The sequence below is a fragment of the Gasterosteus aculeatus genome, chromosome 2 (genome assembly GCF_964276395.1).
Source record: "Gasterosteus aculeatus chromosome 2, fGasAcu3.hap1.1, whole genome shotgun sequence".
NCBI classification, from domain to species: domain Eukaryota; kingdom Metazoa; phylum Chordata; class Actinopteri; order Perciformes; family Gasterosteidae; genus Gasterosteus; species Gasterosteus aculeatus.
The window spans coordinates 985,272-1,005,058 of record NC_135689.1 but is presented as its reverse complement, the minus strand read 5'-3'; the positions used below and the strand labels follow the sequence as shown (position 1 = coordinate 1,005,058).

The 19,787-nt window shown below is 46.8% G+C and overlaps 2 protein-coding genes across 6 annotated transcripts in view; both read left to right on the top strand.

Moving 5' to 3' along the window:
- Positions 1 to 11,485, top strand: part of LOC120828920 (IQ motif and SEC7 domain-containing protein 1) — a 69,044-nt gene extending 57,559 nt beyond the window's left edge. For all 4 annotated transcript variants that reach the window (XM_078081492.1, XM_078081486.1, XM_078081479.1 and 1 more), the window contains 11 exons: positions 1 to 118; positions 436 to 594; positions 738 to 860; positions 930 to 1,096; positions 1,498 to 1,637; positions 2,156 to 2,281; positions 2,416 to 2,515; positions 3,895 to 4,056; positions 4,255 to 4,458; positions 4,956 to 5,005; positions 6,042 to 11,485. The exon at positions 1 to 118 is cut by the window's left edge and continues 797 nt beyond it. In XM_078081492.1, coding sequence (XP_077937618.1) covers positions 1 to 118; positions 436 to 594; positions 738 to 860; positions 930 to 1,096; positions 1,498 to 1,637; positions 2,156 to 2,281; positions 2,416 to 2,515; positions 3,895 to 4,056; positions 4,255 to 4,458; positions 4,956 to 5,005; positions 6,042 to 7,247 — 2,555 coding nt within the window. In that variant the 3' untranslated portion in view covers positions 7,248 to 11,485. The remainder of the gene's footprint in view (positions 119 to 435; positions 595 to 737; positions 861 to 929; positions 1,097 to 1,497; positions 1,638 to 2,155; positions 2,282 to 2,415; positions 2,516 to 3,894; positions 4,057 to 4,254; positions 4,459 to 4,955; positions 5,006 to 6,041) is intronic.
- Positions 11,486 to 12,154: 669 nt separating this feature from the next.
- Positions 12,155 to 19,660, top strand: LOC120828962 (ER membrane protein complex subunit 3). 2 transcript variants are annotated; one of them, XM_040192663.2, is made up of 9 exons: positions 12,155 to 12,261; positions 15,549 to 15,744; positions 16,307 to 16,364; positions 17,492 to 17,585; positions 17,888 to 17,992; positions 18,302 to 18,383; positions 18,462 to 18,541; positions 18,978 to 19,060; positions 19,274 to 19,660. In XM_040192663.2, exons 2-9 carry the CDS (start codon positions 15,590 to 15,592, stop codon positions 19,400 to 19,402), a joined length of 786 nt encoding a protein of 261 aa, XP_040048597.1. In that variant the 5' UTR covers positions 12,155 to 12,261; positions 15,549 to 15,589; the 3' UTR covers positions 19,403 to 19,660. The 2 variants fall into 2 exon arrangements, with proteins under 2 accessions (XP_040048597.1, XP_077937570.1); XM_078081444.1 differs by having other exon boundaries at positions 12,199 to 12,325.
- Positions 19,661 to 19,787: the final 127 nt, after the last annotated feature.

Sequence of the window (19,787 nt, the reverse complement as noted above, 5' to 3'; positions counted from 1 at the left end):
GGGCCCCGGGCAAGCAGACCTATCAGAGGGAGAGCCGCCACAGCTGGGACTCCCCCGCCTTCAACAACGACGTGGTGCAGCGGCGGCAGTACCGCATCGGACTTAACCTCTTCAACAAGTGCGTGTGTGTGTGTGTGGAGCTCATTTCACCTCAACGACAGCAGCTTTAAACAAAAACACGTCTCATTAGATAACACGGAACGATCCACGATGTGGTAGAAACCTGTCAATCACAGTAAGCCCCGCCCAGAAGCATCGCCTGCTTTATGGTCTGTTTGACTCTGAATGGACCATCATTCACTAAATGGACATCATGCATTTTCTCATAGACGTCTATGGGAGCAGAGGAGTCGCCCCCTGCTGGTCACTGCACTTCAGTGTCAGTTGAAGTGTGTAAAAACTGAAGGAAAACTGTGTGTGTGTGTGTCCGGGCAGGAAGCCGGAGAAGGGGATCCAGTACCTGATCGAGAGGGGCTTTGTGTCCGACACGCCGGTGGGCATCGCCCGCTTCATCCTGGAGAGGAAGGGTCTCAGCAGGCAGATGATCGGGGAGTTCCTGGGCAGCCGGCAGCAGTTCAACAAGGACGTGCTGGAGTGAGTCGAAGCGCCGCTTCCCGTTTCCTCCTGAACGCTTGTAGTTGAAGTGTTTGAAATAATACGTCAAAGTGGTTTTGAAGATGGAGGAATTGTTTTAAAAAGTAGATTCAGTTGCAGTGCTTGTGTACGTCTCCCTGCAGCTGCGTCCTGGATGAGATGGACTTCTCGGGAATGGACCTGGACGATGCTCTGAGGAAGTTCCAGGCTCAGATCAAAGTCCAGGGCGAGGCTCAGCGGGTGGAGCGGCTGGTGGAGGCCTTCAGGTAGGGAACCGGCCCGTGGGTTTGATCCCCACGGAGGAGCCAGTCCTAATCTCTCTCCCCCTCCCCCAGTCAGCGGTACTGCGTCTGTAACCCAGTGCTGATCCGCCAGTTCCAGAACCCGGACACCATCTTCATCCTGGCCTTCGCCATCATCCTCCTGAACACGGACATGTACAGCCCCAACGTGAAGCCGGAGAGGAAGATGAAGCTGGAGGACTTTGTGAAGAACCTGCGGGGTCAGTCGCTGGTTCTTCTCCTGTCCCCTGATCAGTAGACACAGATGTCCTCTCTGAGTGAAGACGGGCAGGAAGTAGTAAAGCTCGTGTCTTTAGTTCTGAACCAGAAAAGTGACAATTTGAGATCAGAACGAATGTTTTTACTCAACTTCTTTATTTCAATACTTTATTTTATCTTCCTTCACTCCACTAAGTCTCAGAGAAGAATGTTTTTATCTGCACTGCGTTCATTTTACTTTGTTTACTTACTTACTTTGCAGATTATAAAAATGTATGTAAATTGACAAAGAATTGTTCTTATAGATTAAGATTGTATTCATCACATATTGGAAATTAAAAAGTAACGCAGCATTAACGTAACTTATCTTGTCTCAGTTTAACTAACCCTGATCTGGTCTCAGGGGTGGATAACGGTCAGGACATCCCCCGGGACCTCCTGGTCTCCATCTATGGGCGGATCCAGAAATGGGAGCTGAGGACCAACGACGACCACGTGTCTCAGGTCCAGGCGGTGGAGAGGATGGTGGTCGGCAAGAAGCCGGTGAGACCCGGAGCATCTGAGCGCAGTGATGTCATCGGCCTCAGTGATGTCATCAGCCTCAGTGATGTCATTGAGCAGCTATTACCTCTTTGATACACGATAGAAACTCCTGATGTTTAAAAATAAGGTGTTCATGTGAAAAAAGAAAATATCTAAACAAATTATTTTCCTTTTTAAATGACAAATATCGGCATCAATGATGAATCAATATCACAATATTGTTGAGGGGATATTTGATTTGATTGGTGTATTAAAACCAATAACCTAAATTAAACGCTGGGGGACATTCTACGCATCGTTAGATTGGTTATTCATAATTAATATTAATAAACAAGAAACATCATTCAGATCAACAAGAGAGATGTCCAATGTGAAATAATCTAATCCCCCAAAAACCCTGTGAGCCTGAAGAAATGACTTCACGATCCTGGCTGAGTGTCTATGTGTGTGTGTGTGTGTGTGTGTGTGTGTGTGTGTGTGTGTGTGTGTGTGTGTGTGTGTGTGTGTGTGTGTTACAGGTGTTGTCTCTGGCTCATCGTCGGTTGGTGTGTTGCTGTCAGCTCTTCGAGGTTCCTGATCCCAACAGAGCTCAGAGGAGCGGCGTCCACCAGAGAGAAGTGTTCCTGTTCAACGACCTGCTGATGGTACAACACCCCGCGTGTGCGTGTGTGTGTGTGTGTGTGTGTGTGTGTGTGTGTGTGTGTGTGTGTGTGTGTGCGTGCGTACGTGTGTGGTTAATGTGGTGATCTTCACCCTCGGTCTGGTTTCTTCTCCCCAGGTGACCAAGATCTTCCAAAAGAAGAAGACCTCTGTGACGTATAACTTCAGACAGTCGTTTCCTCTGGTGGACATGCAGGTCCACAACTTCCAGAACAGCTGTGAGTCCTCCTCTCCATCTGCTCCTCCATCTACTCCTCCGTCTGCTCCTCCATCTTCTCCTCCGTCTGCTCCTCCGTCTGCTCCTCCGTCTGCTCCTCCATCTACTCCTCCGTCTGCTCCTCCGTCTGCTCCTCCGTCTGCTCCTCCATCTACTACTCCATCTGCTCCTCCATCTTCTCCTCCGTCTGCTCCTCCGTCTGCTCCTCCATCTACTCCTCTATCTAATCCCTCATCTACTCCTCTGTCTGCTCCTCCGTCTATTCCTCTGTCTGCTCCTCCATCTGCTCCTCCATCTACTCCTCTATCTAATCCCTCATCTACTCCTCTGTCTGCTCCTCCGTCTATTCCTCTGTCTGCTCCTCCATCTGCTCCTCCATCTACTCCTCTATCTAATCCCTCATCTACTCCTCCGTCTGCTCCTCCGTCTATTCCTCCGTCTGCTCCTCCATCTGCTCCTCCGTCTATTCCTCTGTCTGCTCCTCCATCTGCTCCTCCATCTACTCCTCCATCTCCTCCTCCATCTAGATAGATAGATAGACGAGGTCGTTCCTGCCCGGTGCAATAACTCTCTACAATAAATCATCTCTGGCTAAATAACGACAATAACAAGTCTGTACTGCTGTGATGCTGCTGATGTTAATTATTATTATTATTGTCTCTTTTGGAAGGTTATTCTTTTGTTTCAGTTTTAGTTTATTTAACTTAATTTAATAATTTAATATTTCTATCTTATTATATTGTATATAAGGTGATCTTTTTAATATATTTTCTTTCCTGTACATGCTGCTGTGATACCAAAATGTCCCTCTTGAGGGATCAATAAAGTATCTATCTATATATATATATATATATATATATATATATATATATATATATTCCACTTTTGTCTACAGGCTCCGCAAAAATCCACACAAAATAGTAATTAAAGTAAATATGTCAAAATAGGAAAATCAGTCACTGTGGTTGTTGTTGTTGTTGTTGTTGTTGACGGTCTGGTTCTCCAGTTGGAGCTAAATGGAACTTGGCAACTGGTGCTGATGACTGTGAGCAGCACAGATTGTCACGAATGATTCATCAGCACAATCTCACAGCCACTGGTCTGTGTGTGTGCGTGTCTGTGTGTGTGCGTGTCTGTGTGTGTGCGTGTCTGTGTGTGTGTGTGTGTGTGTGTGCGTGTGTGTGTGTGTGCGTCTGTGTGTGTGCGTGTCTGTGTGTCTGTGTGTGTGTGTGTGTGTGTGTGTGTGTGTGTGTGTACTGCATTTCATGCTATAAACTACAGTACTACATTTCCCTTGTTTTATACACTCCTATAAGTATTACTCTATATTCATATATACGTGTGCGTAGCGTGTGCGTAACGTGTGCGGCGTCTCCCCAGACTACCCCCACGGCATCAGGCTGACCTCAGCGAACCCCGGAGGAGAGCGGAAGGTTCTCATCGTGTTCACGGCTCCGAGCCAACAGGACCGAGCTCGCTTCACCTCCGACCTCCGAGAGAGCGTCGCCGAGGTGCAGGACATGGAGAAGTACCGCGTGGAGGGTGAGTGGGCGGAGCCAGGGGTAGTAGTGGTAGTAGTGGTAGTAGTAGTAGCAGGAGTAGTAGTAGTAATAGTTTCTTTGTGTGTAGGCTTGTGGGTCCCTTTGGACACAAGCAGCTTGTACTAGTAGTATTAGTATTAGTATTAGTATTAGTACCAGCAGCAGTATTTCTTGTGGCATTTTTATATTTCCCCCACAGCCGAGCTTGAGAAGCAGAAGGGTGTGCTGCGTCCAGGTGTGGGGGCGGGGGGCCCGGGAGAGGGCGGGGCCAACGTCAGTGGCGCCAAGGCCGAGGTGGTGAACGGCACCCTGGGTAGACCGAGCCTCGACGACACGTACGCCTCGGTGGACGGACTCAAGCGCACGGCGCTCAGCTCCTCACTGCGAGACCTCTCAGAAACAGGTGAGGGCGTCGTACAAGTACCTTTACAAAGTACACCGTAAAATATCACCCTGAACACGGGAACATGTGCAAATGGGATATTTAGCTGCTTTTGTTTTGAGGTGGAACTGACAGGAAGGTGGAGCTAAGAAGGAGGTGGAGCTAAGCAGGGGAGGTGGAGCTTAGATGGAGGTGGAGCTAAAAGAGGGAAGTGGAAGTGTAAAGAATAAAGTGTTAAAATACTATAAAACATTATACTGTAATTATGTAAATGTCAAATTAATCATAATTTTAGCAAATATGGGATATGTGTCTGTGAGATAAGAGCTACACTCCAGTCGGGGGGGTCGGTTAGCTTAGCTTAGCATAAAGACTGAGAGCCTTCCTCACATTGAAACACATCTTATGGTCGCTGATTAACTTGTTTAATCTCCACACAATCACAAATGTTTTCATTGGTTAACATATTATCTTTAACCTTTAACCTTTAACCTTGCCTCGTTCTGATTGGCTCACAGGGAAGCGAGGTCGTAGGAACAGTGTTGGGTCACTGGACAGTACCATTGAAGTAAGTTTGTCCGGGGGGGGCTGTGAGCAGCATGCACATGTGTGCATGTTTGTCTGAATCACGATAAACGTGTGCATATTTTCATCTGAACGTCATGTTTCACCGTTTGCGTTGAAGCCGAAACGTCCACATGTGTGAGATGTGTGATTACAGCTTTGGCCGTCCATTATTTTACAGGTCAACCGTCGATTCATTTATTGGGTCTTTTCTTTGCCTAAAGGCCACCAGGTCTTTGTGTGTTCGTCTACTTAACTTGACTCATTGTATTCAATGAGGTGAACGCTGAGCTATAGATCCATCTTACAAGCAGCCACTGATTCCAGCTCAGTTAATCCAGTTAATCAACTGTGAAAATCTACTTTCAAAGACTTTTCCAACCAACCAAAGTTCCAGGTATTCTCCACAGGAAGCAAACCCCAGTAATGAAAAGGGAAACAGAGACCTGTCAATCGCGATAAGCTCCGACCTAAAGCATCCCCTGCTTTATATACTCACAATGTGAGCAATGTTTACTGAGGGAATAAATAAAGAAATAAAGTCGTTTCCTCATAGACGTCTATGGCACCAGAGGAGTCGCCCCCTGCTGGTCACTACAGAGAAGTAGAGTCATTTCCTCATAGACGTCTATGGGAGCAGAGGAGTCGCCCCCTGCTGGTCACTACAGAGAAGTAGAGTCATTTCCTCATAGACGTCTATGGGAGCAGAGGAGTCGCCCCCTGCTGGTCACTACAGAGAAGTAGAGTCATTTCCTCATAGACGTCTATGGGAGCAGAGGAGTCGCCCCCTGCTGGTCACTACAGAGAAGTAGAGTCATTTCCTCATAGACGTCTATGGGAGCAGAGGAGTCGCCCCCTGCTGGTCACTGCAGAGAAGTAGAGTCATTTCCTCATAGACGTCTATGGGAGCAGAGGAGTCGCCCCCTGCTGGTCACTACAGAGAATGCAGCTTTAACACGCGTAGCTTTAACTGCACTTTTTGCACCTGATCAGTAGTCTGCTTCTGTATTTCATTCTCTTTTCTCTTGCTCCTCGCTCAGGGATCGATCATTAGCAGCCCTCGTCCACACCAGCAGCGCCCCCTGCATGCAGGAGGTCTGTCCTACAGCCCCATGATGGTTCCTTCCTCTCCAGCAGCCTACCGGCCACACCGCCCTACTCAGAGCCCCGGTACAGGGTTAGGGGGTGGGCCGGGGCTCTGTCACAACCAGGGGGGGATTGCCACCTCCCCTCTCGTGAGCGGGGGAGGGGTTGGGGGAGGAGGAGGGATGGCAGGTGGGGGAGGGCCGACTGGCGGCGGGCTGCTGGGGAACTTATTCGGCAGCCGCAGAGGCAAGTGTCCTGGTCCCCTGACGATGACGTCACCGACTCCTCAGGGTCCACCGAGTCCCCTGATGATATCATCCCCGCCCCACTACCCCGCCCCCGCGCCTCCCATCGCCCACCCATCCTCCCCTTCCCCGTGCCCCTCCCCATCGCCCAACCCCGTCCAGTTGGACTCGGGTGGGGGGCCGTCCAAGCTCCAGGCCTTGCACGCTCAGTATTGCCACAGCAGCAGTGGAGGAGGCGGAGCCTGTGTTACTGGGCACCAGCAGCTGCAGCAGACGCCCCCCCCACCCTACCACCACCATCACCGCTACCACATGCAGAGCGTGCCGCAGCACCACGCCCTCGGGCACAGATTCTCGGCCCCCCGGCGGCCGGGCCCGTCCAGCTGCGTTTCCTCTCTTGCCCAGCAGCATCAGAGGCTGCAACATGGCGTCGGCCAGCACCCGCGCTACAGCCTGGGCTTCATCACGCCGCCGCCGCTCTCCCCGCACTCCCCCGTCACACCCACTACTCCGCACGGACTCTACCACTCGCACCCCTCGGTGGGGAGGCCGGGGGGAGGCGGCAAGCTCCCGCTGACCATTTCGCACTCGCAGCCCCACCCCCACGCGCACTCTCACAACCACGCCGTGCACGCACACTCCCCGCTCAGCCCCTCCCCTTCTGCCGCCCCCTCCACGCACTTCATCTTCTCCACGCCGCCTCCCCAGACGCCATCGGCGCGCCTCCTCCCCCAGACGCCGACGCAGCCCTACGCGCCGCAGTACACAGCAATCTCCTCCATCCCGCCTCCGCCTCCGCACTCCCCGCTGCCTCCCCCGTCGAACGCCGCGCTCTCCCTGCACCCCGGGGCGGGGGCGGGGCAAGGGGCGTGTCCCAAGGCAAAGCCGGTCAGCCGGATCAGCACGGTCGTGTGAGGAGGCGGAGGCCGAGGACAGCGGCCCGCCGACCCGCAGTGAGCCAGCGGGGGGCGGCAGTGAGGGGGGGCAGGAGGGGGAGGAGGCGAGGAGGAGGAGCCTACCAACATGGCCACCTGTCCAGGAAGAAACCGCTGAGAGAGGGGAAGAGGGAATTACTCAGCCTGTGTTACTTTCACATCAACTTCCCCCGCAGGTAGAGAGACGTCACCGAGGAGCCTCCTCGGGTTCCTGCTTAGGCCCCTCGGCGGCGGCGGCGGCGGCCTCGGACTTGAGAGGACGAGTGCGTTCGTCCCGTGAGTACGAGTTTGGTGGTTGAGTGGCGGTTCGGGGATTAGCACCGGATGCTACCGCTACGTATGGTTCGATGGGACAATCCAGGTTTAGCTGAAAGCCGATGAATGCGAACGGCGATCCATTCACTATAGTCCCGAAAGAAGAAAATCACGCCGGTCTTGCATCACTCTGTTGTTTTTTTGGGCACATACAAAAAAAAAGGACTTGTGCTTTTGTTGGTTGTCGACAGATTACAAGCCATGAGGTCATCGGGGGAGTAGTTTGTGTGTCTTCGACAGGCGTGCATGACCTGTGCAATAGCTAATGAGTGTCAGTGTGTCTGTGGTTAGAAGCCCTTTATGCAGGGGGGGGGAGTTGTTGTCAATTAAATAAACCAATCCAGCATTTTATTTGATCATTAAAAAAAAGTGCATTAGTGGAAGAGCTTCCTTTCTACAATAAACTTTTTTTAAAACTTCAAATAAGCCATTGTAACAAAAAGGAATGACAGGTGTATTTCTACCTTTGGTGTTTTCCAAAGAGGACTCGAAGCCTTGAGTGTTCGTGGCTCAGCAGGGGGCGCTACACTGTTGTTTTGGATTGGAACTTTAGGATGGGAGCGGGAGACCTTTGACATCGCAACTTACCCACACATTTGATCTCTTGAAGTCATTGGATCCGATGTCCCAGTGCGTCCGAAAGTAAATAGCAGAATTTTAAGCCTCGTTTTGCTCCATAATGTGACCGTTTATGTTGCCAGGAAAGGAGATTAAGGGGAAAGGTGCCAAACAGGCTGCAGTCTGGGAAACAGAGTCCTTTGCGTCAGTGGCTCATTGGTGATGAGACCGAAAATAAAGTTGTGAAAGAGGAAGTTTCTCAGCAGGTAGATCACTGGAAATCTAAATCTGAATATCCTTGTCCAGACACGGATGTGATGAACTGAATGCTGTGGACAGACGTCTTTACACAGGCCGTCGATACCCTGGAGAAAGAAATAAAACCTATAGAACGTAAATATGATATACAGGTCACAGATAATACAGACAAATCAGAACAATGAGCATATAAAATTAAATTTCAACAAGTTGTCTGAAGATCAGCAGGTGAATTGTTTACAAACTTCTCTCTCCGTCCACGCTGCATTTTACACATGTTTAAAATCACACAATGAGAACATACGTTTACAATAACACTTATTTCAGCAGCTGCAGACGGACATTGTTACTTGTTGCTAATAATTCATTTCCCACCCTGTCCAGACAGTGTTATCGTCTCTGAATCAGTGAAACATTTCCAGTGACCTTGAAGGGCGAGCAAAGTAGAATCCCACTTTTACTGCTCGGGTTTTAAATTGAGAATCAGGCGCCTTCAGACGGAAGGATGGTACAGAATCTACAGTCTGATTCACCGCCGTGGAACATAAAGACAAACCAGAAACACGTTGATTGATTTAATGCATTCAGAGAAAACAGACAAACCAGAAGGCCGAGGCCTTCGTCTACCTAGTCCTCTACAAAAGAACCAGAGAAACCGGAACCTCGCTTTACCTCGAAGGACCGGAGAGCTCGGCGCGTTCCTCCACCACGCCGCCATCCACCCAGCTCATTACTACACACTATTTCTGCACTTTTGTTGTAAACCTGCAACGCCAGTATTAAAGTGTACGTTTTTGCTTTTTCTCCAAGTGATCGAGGCGTCAACTGGAACTATCTTACCAGCCATTTGTATTTTTTTGACCAGAAAGGAAACCTCTCAGTGCTCGTTGCTTTGCAGCATATTTACCAGCGTTTCACAGGTGGATCATGGGAAATCCCTCCGATGTTCTGAATGCAAACACTGACGATTCTCCGTTTCTCCGTGTTGCGTAAAGATGAACTGTACAGTGTGTTCTGTTTTCCGACGGCGTCGACCTGCTTCTGAGGTTCAGGATCTGCTTGAAATAACGAAACGTATGCTCTTAAAAAGAAAACGTCCATCGGGGTTCTTCAGACATTTTGAGCAAACTTTGGGTTCCGCACGAGAGAAACAAACCAATAAAGATCCTTTAAATGCCCTTTTTGGTTACAATTGATCAATTGGAGTTCCTCAGGGAACCGTCCTGGGTTCCCTTTTGTTTTCTATCTGAAGAACCCCTTTGACTTTTTAGAGTGTTCTATTACTATCAATATTGTTGTGTGACAAGCTTCTACTAACATAACGTACTCCTTGGGCTGTTTTTGTATTCTTAGCACTTTTTATTTTGTTATGTGCTTACAAGTGTGATATTATTCAGTTTTTTCCTAATTTGGGCATCTTATGGAAGTACTAAAACCTTTTTTTACTTTTCATGTCTACAAAAAAACAAGAAAGTTCTGTGACCAACAAACGAATTATTATCATTCTAATATTTCAAATATAGACTATGATAATTACTTTCACTCACCCCGAACGTGTTTCTTTATTTTGCGAACACAAACTCTCTGAATCACTGCAAAGCCTCTCGCCAACGTTGCATGGAAACAAGCAGCACTTCTGCTACAAAACAATATTTATTCACTCTAAAATAAACTGTTTGGTGTCCAATACGCAGAAACACTTTCAGTATCACTGAATCCCACCCAGATTAAAACCAGTCACTAACACATTGACAACTAAACCAAGGTCTCAAGAAGCGCTGAAGCAAACCTACCTCGCACGGGACCGCACGACCTTCCACCGCGATCCACGCGTGTCCGAGTCCAATCGAGCACACGCTCGCTGAAGCTCCCACTTTAGAGGTCACGCATGTGTTTCCTGGTTGCCGTAGCCTCGCAACGACAAAGTGTACCTCACATACCTGGCAAATCCATTTGTTTCCTTCCTTTGGGTTTAGAGTTGATCTATTGATGGATAATCCGTCAGAATGAATGTTTATTTTTTAATTCATTATTCAGTTGCAGGGGGATTATCTGAGGGAAACATATTTCCGGGCTCGTTCTTGTGCTCTTAAATAGACTTTCAGAAGTGAACTGATATTTATTAATTTATATTATTATTATATTATATTTAGTTATTCAGAAGTTCCCAAAACGTCTTTGGGAACTTCTGAATGTGTTAAATCTTAATTTAAGGAATGAACAAAACCTGTTTGCCCCTGTTTGCTCGTTTTGTTTATTCCGGCTTTGACAAAAACATCAGCTCTTGAACATCAAGCTTAGAGGTAAATTTCCTTTGTTGGATCAGCTGCTGCACGTCTCTACCAGGAGACGCTTTTGATTGAAATCCATTAAAAGGAGTGGCTGAATAGAAGGAAGGAAACAATCTACCATGTGATGCACGGTTTAGTAATGCTACACGCAGAAAAAGCCTCTTTTAAATGCTCAATTTAAATATGTTTTTCTTGCTCTTCTGCTCTCCACTATCGGTTTGCATGTGGTATTTATTACAACATCTGCACTGAACGAACTGTATTATAAACATGAATGTACATAGCCATCGTTATATGACGAGTAACAATGCGAGTACTTGTGCTGTTTGTCGGCAGCTCGGTTCGACACCACACACAGAAGATCTGGAGGCTTTTTTTAAAAACCGATCTGTTCTGAAAGAAGAAGAAAGCACATCAGAGTCAAGTTAAAAATGTCACGTTCTTCTGTTTCAGTGCAAAGGCGGCATGTGTGTGTGTGTGTGTGTGTGTGTGTGTGTGTGTGTGTGTGACTTTGGACCTGGGTCCGACACCACGGGCTGTTTTGTGGAAAACAAACATTTCCTGTTTATAATGTAGAGCAAAGAGAGACTGGAATAGTCCTTGTAAAGATGTACGAGTAGTGTCAAATATGTGTCAACAGAGAAGACATTATTTTAAAAATTGCGTAATGAAAATTTTAGCTGTGTATATAAATATATTACTTGTACTTTGTTTTTGAAATTGCAGAGACATGGAAAGGAAAGTGGAAATATTTATTGCTCTAAAGATATAAAAAATCTGTTCATGTTGATGGAAACGCGTGTCTTGTTTTGTTTGGCTTGCACACACACACACACACACACACACACACACACACGCACAGGTAACCTTAATATTATAGTGGAAGGATGATGATGTTCAGAAAACCATTCTGCTTAGCATAAAGAAGGAAACAGTCTCAGTTACATTTTAACAGAATGACATATCAGACAAAAGGAACTACACACACAGACGGAAGGTGTGTGACCTTATTTCCACGCAATGAGGAAGTTGTGTGCACACTATTGTATTTGTGTCAAAAAAGAGTATCTGCACACTGCATCAAGGCCCAATTAATGTTTAAGAGGCCATGGTGTGCTGTAAACAATGTTGTCTATAACAATAAGTTAATATGACAAACAAATATCCAGCAACACTCACGATAGAAACCTTTAGATAGAACACAATGCTCTATAGGCCTGCTGGATTCAAAATGTGAGATTAAGCGAGTGGTGTAAGTACGTAGAATATGATGAATTTATGTGAAACTAAACCAGTCAACATAGTAAGAAGTTACAATGCACACATTCATTTGTAGTATAAGTATTGGTAGAAAAGGATCCAAATACTATTTTTATGGCTCCAATTTTATCAATATTATTTTATTCATGCTTATTTTTCCGATAAATCACTCCATCTATTTGCATACAAAGTTTTAGCCAAAATCCGTTTTATTTTGTTTTATTTATAAACGCTGTTTCCGATCGACCCGGAAGTGCATTGTCAAACTGCGGAACGTGTTGCAGTAACTAATACACAAAGTCCCTAAATGTGGTGAGTCAAGGTCGATTTAAAACGTATTATCTGGGATCTTATCATCATCACAGAGTCCATTAAGGTGATTTAAACAGAATCCGCACTTTTAAATGTTAAAGAGCTAACCGAGCTAAGTTAGCTTGTCCCTTCAGCTGTAGCTAGCGTCTTTAGCTTCAGCTAGCTTTCTACACGGTCACACTGCTACTGATGCTAACGTTAGCTAGCCGTTGGTAACTGAGACTTTATGTCAGTAGCGGGCTAGCTTAGCTACCATTGCTTCCGTTAGAGGTAGCGAGGTGAGTTTCAGTCGCTTCTAAGTGGTGTGTTTTGGTTAGCTGTTAGCTGTTAGCTGTTAGCTAAGCCCTCGCTGCCTTCAAAAGTTCTCCTAACGTTAGAGTGTTGTTGATTTTTTTTTTTTTAACAAACTATCTAAAATTACTCAATTAGGAGTAAAGGTCCTGTAAAAATGTACGAATCAACTGTTTGAATTTCTCTTACATTATAAAATAATTGTGTATTTATTAAAGAGAAGAATATATTTAATGCATCGAAAGCTAGCATGTCATTTGCAAGGTTTTTTTTTTGGTTTTACTAACATTAATATTCAGAATATTTCATTTCACTTATGAATTAGATCCATCCATCCATCCATCTTCAACCGCTTATCCGGGGTCGGGTCGCGGGGGCAACAGCTCCAGCAGGGGACCCCAAACTTCCCTTTCCCACATCTACCAGCTCTGACTGGGGGATCCCAAGGCGTTCCCAGGCCAGTGCAGAGATATAATCTCTCCACCTGGTCCTGGGTCTTCCCCGGGGCCTCTTCCCAGCTGGCCGTGCCTGAAACACCTCCCTAGGGAGGCGCCCAGGGGGCATCCTCAGCAGATGCCCAAACCACCTCAACTGGCTCCTTTCGACGCAAAGGAGCAGCGGCTCTACTCCGAGCTCCTCCCGAATGGCTGAGCTTCTCACCCTATCCCTAAGGGAGACGCCAGCCACTCTCCTGAGGAAACCCATTTCGGCCGCTTGTACCCGTGACCTAGTTCTTTCGGTCATGACCCATCCTTCATGACCATAGGTGAGGGTAGGAACGAAGATTGACCGGTAGATCGAGAGCTTTGCCTTCCGGCTCAGCTCTCTTTTCGTCACAACGGTGCGGTAAAGCGAGTGCAATACCGCCCCCGCTGCTCCGATTCTCCACCCAAACTCACACTCCATCTTCCCCTCACTCGTGAACAAGACCCCGAGGTACTTGAACTCCTTCACTTGGGGTAAGGACACATTCCCTACCTGGAGTAGGCAATCCATCGGTTTCCTGCTGAGAACCATGGCCTCAGATTTAGAGGTGCTAATCCTCATCCCGACCGCTTCACACTCGACTGCGAAACGCTCCAGTGAGAGTTGGAGGTCACAGACGGAAGATGCCATCAGGACCACATCATCTGCAAAAAGCAGCGATGAGATCCGCAGCCCCCCGAACTGTAGACCCTCCTCCCCCCGACTACGCCTCGATATCCTGTCCATGAAAACCACAAACAAGATTGGTGACAAGGCGCAGCCCTGGCGAAGGCCGACCCCCACCGGAAACGCCTTCGACTTACTGCCGAGCACCCGAACACAGCTCTCGCTTTGGGCGTACAAGGATTGGATGGCCCCAAGCAAGGACCCCCTCACCCCGTACTCCCGCAGCACCTCCCACAGTATCTCTCGGGGGACCCGGTCATACGCCTTCTCCAAGTCCACAAAACACATGTAGACTGGTTGAGCATACTCCCAAGCCCCCTCTATGATCCTGGAAAGAGTGAAGAGCTGGTCCGTTGTTCCACGACCAGGACGAAAACCGCATTGTTCCTCTTCAATCCTTGGTTCGACTATCGGCCGAACCCTCCTTTCCAGCACCTTAGAGTAGACTTTACCCGGGAGGCTGGTAGTGTGATACCCCTGTAATTGGCACACACTCTCTGGTCCCCCTTTTTGAAGAGGGGTACCACCACCCCGATCTGCCACTCTTTTGGCACTGTCCCAGAATTCCACGCAATGTTGAAGAGGCGTGTCATCCAAGACAACCCCCCAACACCCATTGCCTTTAGCATCTCTGGACGGATCTCATCAATCCCCGGGGCTTTGCCACTGCGGAGTTGTTTGACTACCTCAGTGACCTCCACCAGGCCAATTGACGATGATCCCTCCTCCGCCTCCAGCTCCGCCTCCACCAAAGAGGGCGTAGTAGTTGGATTCAGGAGTTCCTCAAAGTGTTCCTTCCACCGCCCGATAACCTCCTCAGTCGCGGTCAACAGGGTCCCATCCTTACTGTACACAGCTTGGATGGTTCCCCGTTTCCCCCTCCTGAGGTGCCGGATGGTCTTCCAAAAACACTTTGGTGCCGACCGAAAGTCCTTCTCCATAGTTACCCCGAACTCCTCCCATACCCGCTGCTTTGCCTCCATCACGGCAGAGGCTGCTGCCCTTCGAGCCTGTCGGTACACTGCAACTGCCTCTGGAGTCCCACCGGATATCATAACCCGGAAGGCCTCCTTCTTCAGTCGGACGGCTTTCCTGACCACCGGTGTCCACCACGGAGTTCGAGGGTTACCGCCCCTTGATGCACCTAAGACCTTGAGGCCACAACTCACCGCCGCGGCTTCAGCAATGGAGGTTTTGAACATAGACCACTCTGGTTCAATGTCCCCTACCTCCACAGGAATGTGAGAGAAGCTCCGCCGGAGGTGTGAGTTGAAAATCTTTTGGACCGGGGCCTCCTCCAGACGTTCCCAGTTCACCCTCACTACACGCTTGGGTTTACCGGGTCTGTCCCGAGTCTTCCCCCATCCTCTGACCCAGCTCACAACCAGATGGTGATCAGTTGACAGCTCTGCCCCTCTCTTTACCCGAGTGTCCAGAACATGCGGCCTCAGATCAGACGATACGATTACAAAATCGATCATTGATCTTTGGCCTAGGGTGCTCTGGTACCACGTACACTTATGAACATCCTTATGTTCGAACATGGTGTTTGTTATGGACAATCCGTGACTAGCACAGAAGTCCAGTAACAAACGGACTTGAATTAGATCATTTTTTTAAAATAAAAGTCACCAACTATTTCTACTCCTCTATTAAATCATTGTTATTTTGTGTATAAAGACCATTTTAAATTACCTTATGTTGCTATAAATTTAGTTTATTGAACATATTGTTTTTTTAAGTTATGTGTTATTTTAGATTTGTTATCTTTCATATGTTTGTATGACATAGTACTCTAGTAGTTGTGCATTACATCATAAACATGTTCTCTTCTGCTCTTTCAGAGCGTCGTCCCGCTGCTTCGGCTGGCCGGTAGAAACGAGCGATGGCCGATCCAGAGCTGCTGCTGGACTCCAGCATTCGGATGTGGGTGGTGCTGCCCATCGTCTTCATCACCTTCTTTGTGGGGATCATCCGTCACTACGTCACCCAGCTGCTGCACAGCGACAAGAAGGTCGACATGGAGCAGGTTTCAGACAGGTGAGGTATATACATTAAAATACAATTAGCGAATTTACTGCACATTTTAAAATTCATTCATCTTGATGAATGAATTCTGTTGTTACAATGTTGTTTTTCATGAACGTTTGTTTTTCTTCCAAAGAAATATTACAAGTAATGAGTAATCACTTTACAAAGCAGGTATAAAACTAGCAGCTAGCTTAGCATAGCGGTGCTTTAAGTGGTCCGTTTGCCACTCGCCCCCCCTTCTGTTTGACACATGGAGCAAAAAGCTCTTTGTTTTGATGTAACTGACGTTTTCCACGGTTTACGGTGTCTTTACACGTGTGTATATACACACATGTGTGTTTACACCGTGTGCATATACACACATGTGTGTTTACACCGTGTGTATATACACATATATGACCAGAGAATGATGAAATACAGCCAGTCACACAGGATTTACTCAACATGATCCATAATTCATGACATAGAATCCCAACACGATGTTTACATGTTAGCCAGCATGTAACCATGGCAACGCTGCAGAACGTGTTGTAAATTGATGTGAGGTGTTGTTGTTGTTGTTTCCGTTCAGTCAGGTGCTCCTACGCAGCCGCATCCTCAGAGAGAACGGAAAGTACATCCCCCGACAGGTGAGCGCACGTTGTTTTAAGCTCTAATTTACTTTACAATTATTTTATTGCGCATCAACAGTCTTCTAAAATTCTTATTGTTATGAAGGACAAATGCTCGTACAGACAGACAACCGAGGCAGAGGGGGGGTTGTCAGGGGAGGGGCCTCATCACGCTTCTCACCCAATGAGAGCCTTGGGGGCAGGCCTAAGACTCCATGTCTCTGCCCCGCTCTTACGTGGACATTTTCATTTTAAATCTCCTCCAGACGGAGTTGATGGAACCAAAGTTATTAATAACAAATACCGTTTTAAAAACACGTCTGACGTGAGAACAAGCTGCTCTTTACTCCGGTAACCAGCCATGACGTTCTCCCAATTAGCGTTATGAACATCGATGTAGCAACGTACATTTATAACAAATACTCTGCAAGCGAAGCTCCACGCCGAGCAGCGCGTCTCTGTCTCCGGCCATCAGCTCCATACGCCACGCCGACATTCTCCTACGCGCTGGCCGTCTGCAGGCGGCAGTTCCGAGTTGTAAATCGAGGGCGTAGCGACGTTCGCTTTTGTCATTGAGTCGTATTGAGCGAGTTGATTCTTTTCGTTTAAAGCGTTAACTTCATACACCATGAACTCTGTCACGCGGTAGATAACATGCAGCTCTTCCTTGTGTCACCTGCTGTCGTCATGACGTCAACACATGGAGACACACGAAGAGCGTCAATCCAACATAAATGCTTCCTATATGTTACGTATCTTTAGTTCCTGCACAAGAGATTAAATTATTAACATTCCCAAAATGCCAATAAAGTAATGCATACGCTTTGAGACTTTACATATACTGTTAATAGTTCATGTATTGTCCATAACTTTAACTTAAAAAAAAGAAGAAAAGTATTGTTCAGGCGTAAGTATTGTTTTAGCACTGATGTCATGATAAAGCCAAACGATACTCGTCCCTAGTGGAGAATTGTACACGCATTAAAAAAAGTTTCTTGGGGCCTAATTGAAGGGAAGAGGAAACACTGCATGCTTTGCTATTCGTTGTTAGTTTAAATACTACATTTTCTCACTTTTCATGTTTCACGATTTCACAAAGTTTTTGGTCAAAATGTGTCTGAAGTGAGAAGCGTTGATTGTTTCAGTCGTTCGCCATGAGGAAACATTTCTTCAACGACGCTGAGACGGGATTCTTCAAGAAGGCGAAGAGGAAGGTCGTCGCCAAGAACCCGATGACCGGTGTGAACTTCTGTCCGACCAGCACGCGATGATCATCATAACTTAAAGGAACAGATCCATTTGCTCGACATTTTAAAAAGCTTTTATTTAAAACCCTTTCAAGAAACCTTTCAACATTTTTATGTCTTTTAGTTTGTTTTAAAACGGTCATTAAAAAACAATTGAAATAATAATGAAATAAGATATTGTTTTTTTAATCGCTTTAAAACATTTTAAAGCTGTATAATGATGTGCTTAGTGATGAGTTTAGTGTTAGGAAGCTAAACGGATCATCTTCTGTCTCTAATATGGTTATCCGACAGACACCAGCATGCTCACGGACATGATGAAGGGAAACCTCACCAATGTCCTGCCCATGATCGTGATCGGCGGATGGATCAATTGGGCGTTCTCTGGATTCGTCATAAGTGAGTTGACTGTGGCGCTGATTCCGTCCACCAGGGGGCGACTGTGCTGCGTAGAGCCGAGGTCACAGGACCGTATTTATCCATATATATAACAGAAAAATGCAAATTAAAAAAATCCAATGGTAACGGACACTTTGTAAACAAACACAAAGTATGAAAATGTCTTTTGTGATCAGAACTGAATTGGTCAAAAAAAGTCAATGAAAGTGGACAGTTTAATTCACAGGAAATGATCTTGCTGATTTAGTTGTTTTATCTATTTACTTCTTGTTTGCTACTTGTTTACTGCCTGTTTGTTGCGCGGTGCAGCCAAGGTTCCGTTCCCTCTCACTTTGAGGTTCAAGCCGATGTTGCAGAGAGGAATCGACCTGCTGTCACTCGACGCCTCCTGGTAAACACAAACGAAAACACAACAACACCAAATGAGATATTGGTCCCCGTGAATAACGGTCATTGGTAAATGTTGCAGGGTGAGTTCTGCGTCCTGGTACTTCCTCAATGTGTTTGGACTGAGGAGCATGTACAGCCTCATTCTGGGACAAGACAACGGTGAGGCTCCTCCCCCTTCACAGTTCCTTTATTAGAACACGCTGTATTCAATAACTTGTACGGAGAATTTTGGATAAATGTTTTGGGATTTTTGTCGGTGTGAGCTACGTGCATGTGACCAGAAACAACTCTCAGAACCTACATGAAGTGTATAGGAAGTGATGCTCAAACCAGCAACTGAGAGAACAGTAATATTCAGCATAATGTTAAAGTTATGTTACACATTGAATGCAGCAGAAAGGGGGAGGAGTTATCTAATTGTCTAATCACTGAATTCCATTTGTTTTAATGGTTCATTTTAACTAATATAAGATTACACAACGTCTTCTGTCCAAGCGTCTTTGGAGGTCACCGTTGCTAAGCAACCAAATCCTCTTCGCTGACAATGAAGACCGAACGAGTGGAACAAACATGTGATTGGTCTATTTTCTCGTAGCTGCTGACCAATCGCGGGTGATGCAGGACCAGATGACGGGCGCCGCCATGGCGATGCCCCCCGACCCCAACAAGGCTTTCAAGGTGACACGATCAGACTGCACTAATATCACAATCAATTTTGTTTCTTTTAATTCCACAAGAATCCTCTTCAAGTACATTAAATAAAGTTTGATTCAGTGAGATAAAGAATGAAGTAACTTCACGTCTCGTTTTACTCTTTCTAAAGCGCCGGACGTGAAGATGTCACATGACCGTTTATCTCGCACCAAACCGAGTTGTTTGTTTGTTTGTCAGAGCGAGTGGGAGGCGCTGGAGATCGTGGAGCACAAGTGGGCTCTGGAGAATGTGGAGGAGGAGCTCATGTCCCGAGACCTCAACTTTGGCCCCATCTTCAGCCAGGACCTCAAGTGCGCCATGTTCTAGAAGGGGGGGGGGACCCGGAATACACAAAACACCCCAATCACTTTGTTCACATTTTGCCTTTTTTTTTTCTTTTTGCCTTCCGGTGTTGAGATTTAATAAGAGAACCACGGCTGTAATGAATAATATATATAAAGTTTTTACTCTATATCCACAGGGCTCTGCGTTCACGTGTATTTGTACCTTGTACTTCCTGTTTTTATGTATTCTGGGTTCTGCCGTCGTAACCCGGGGCGACGCTGAATAAAAGCTGTCACGTGATGGTTTGTCTTCTCATTGACACGAAGGTTCCCTTTAACGTCGGGATTTAAGTGGCAGGAAAGCAGCTGGTTGCCGTGGTGATGAAGCGCAGACTTCTTGTGATTTACTCATTTATATTTTAATTTTG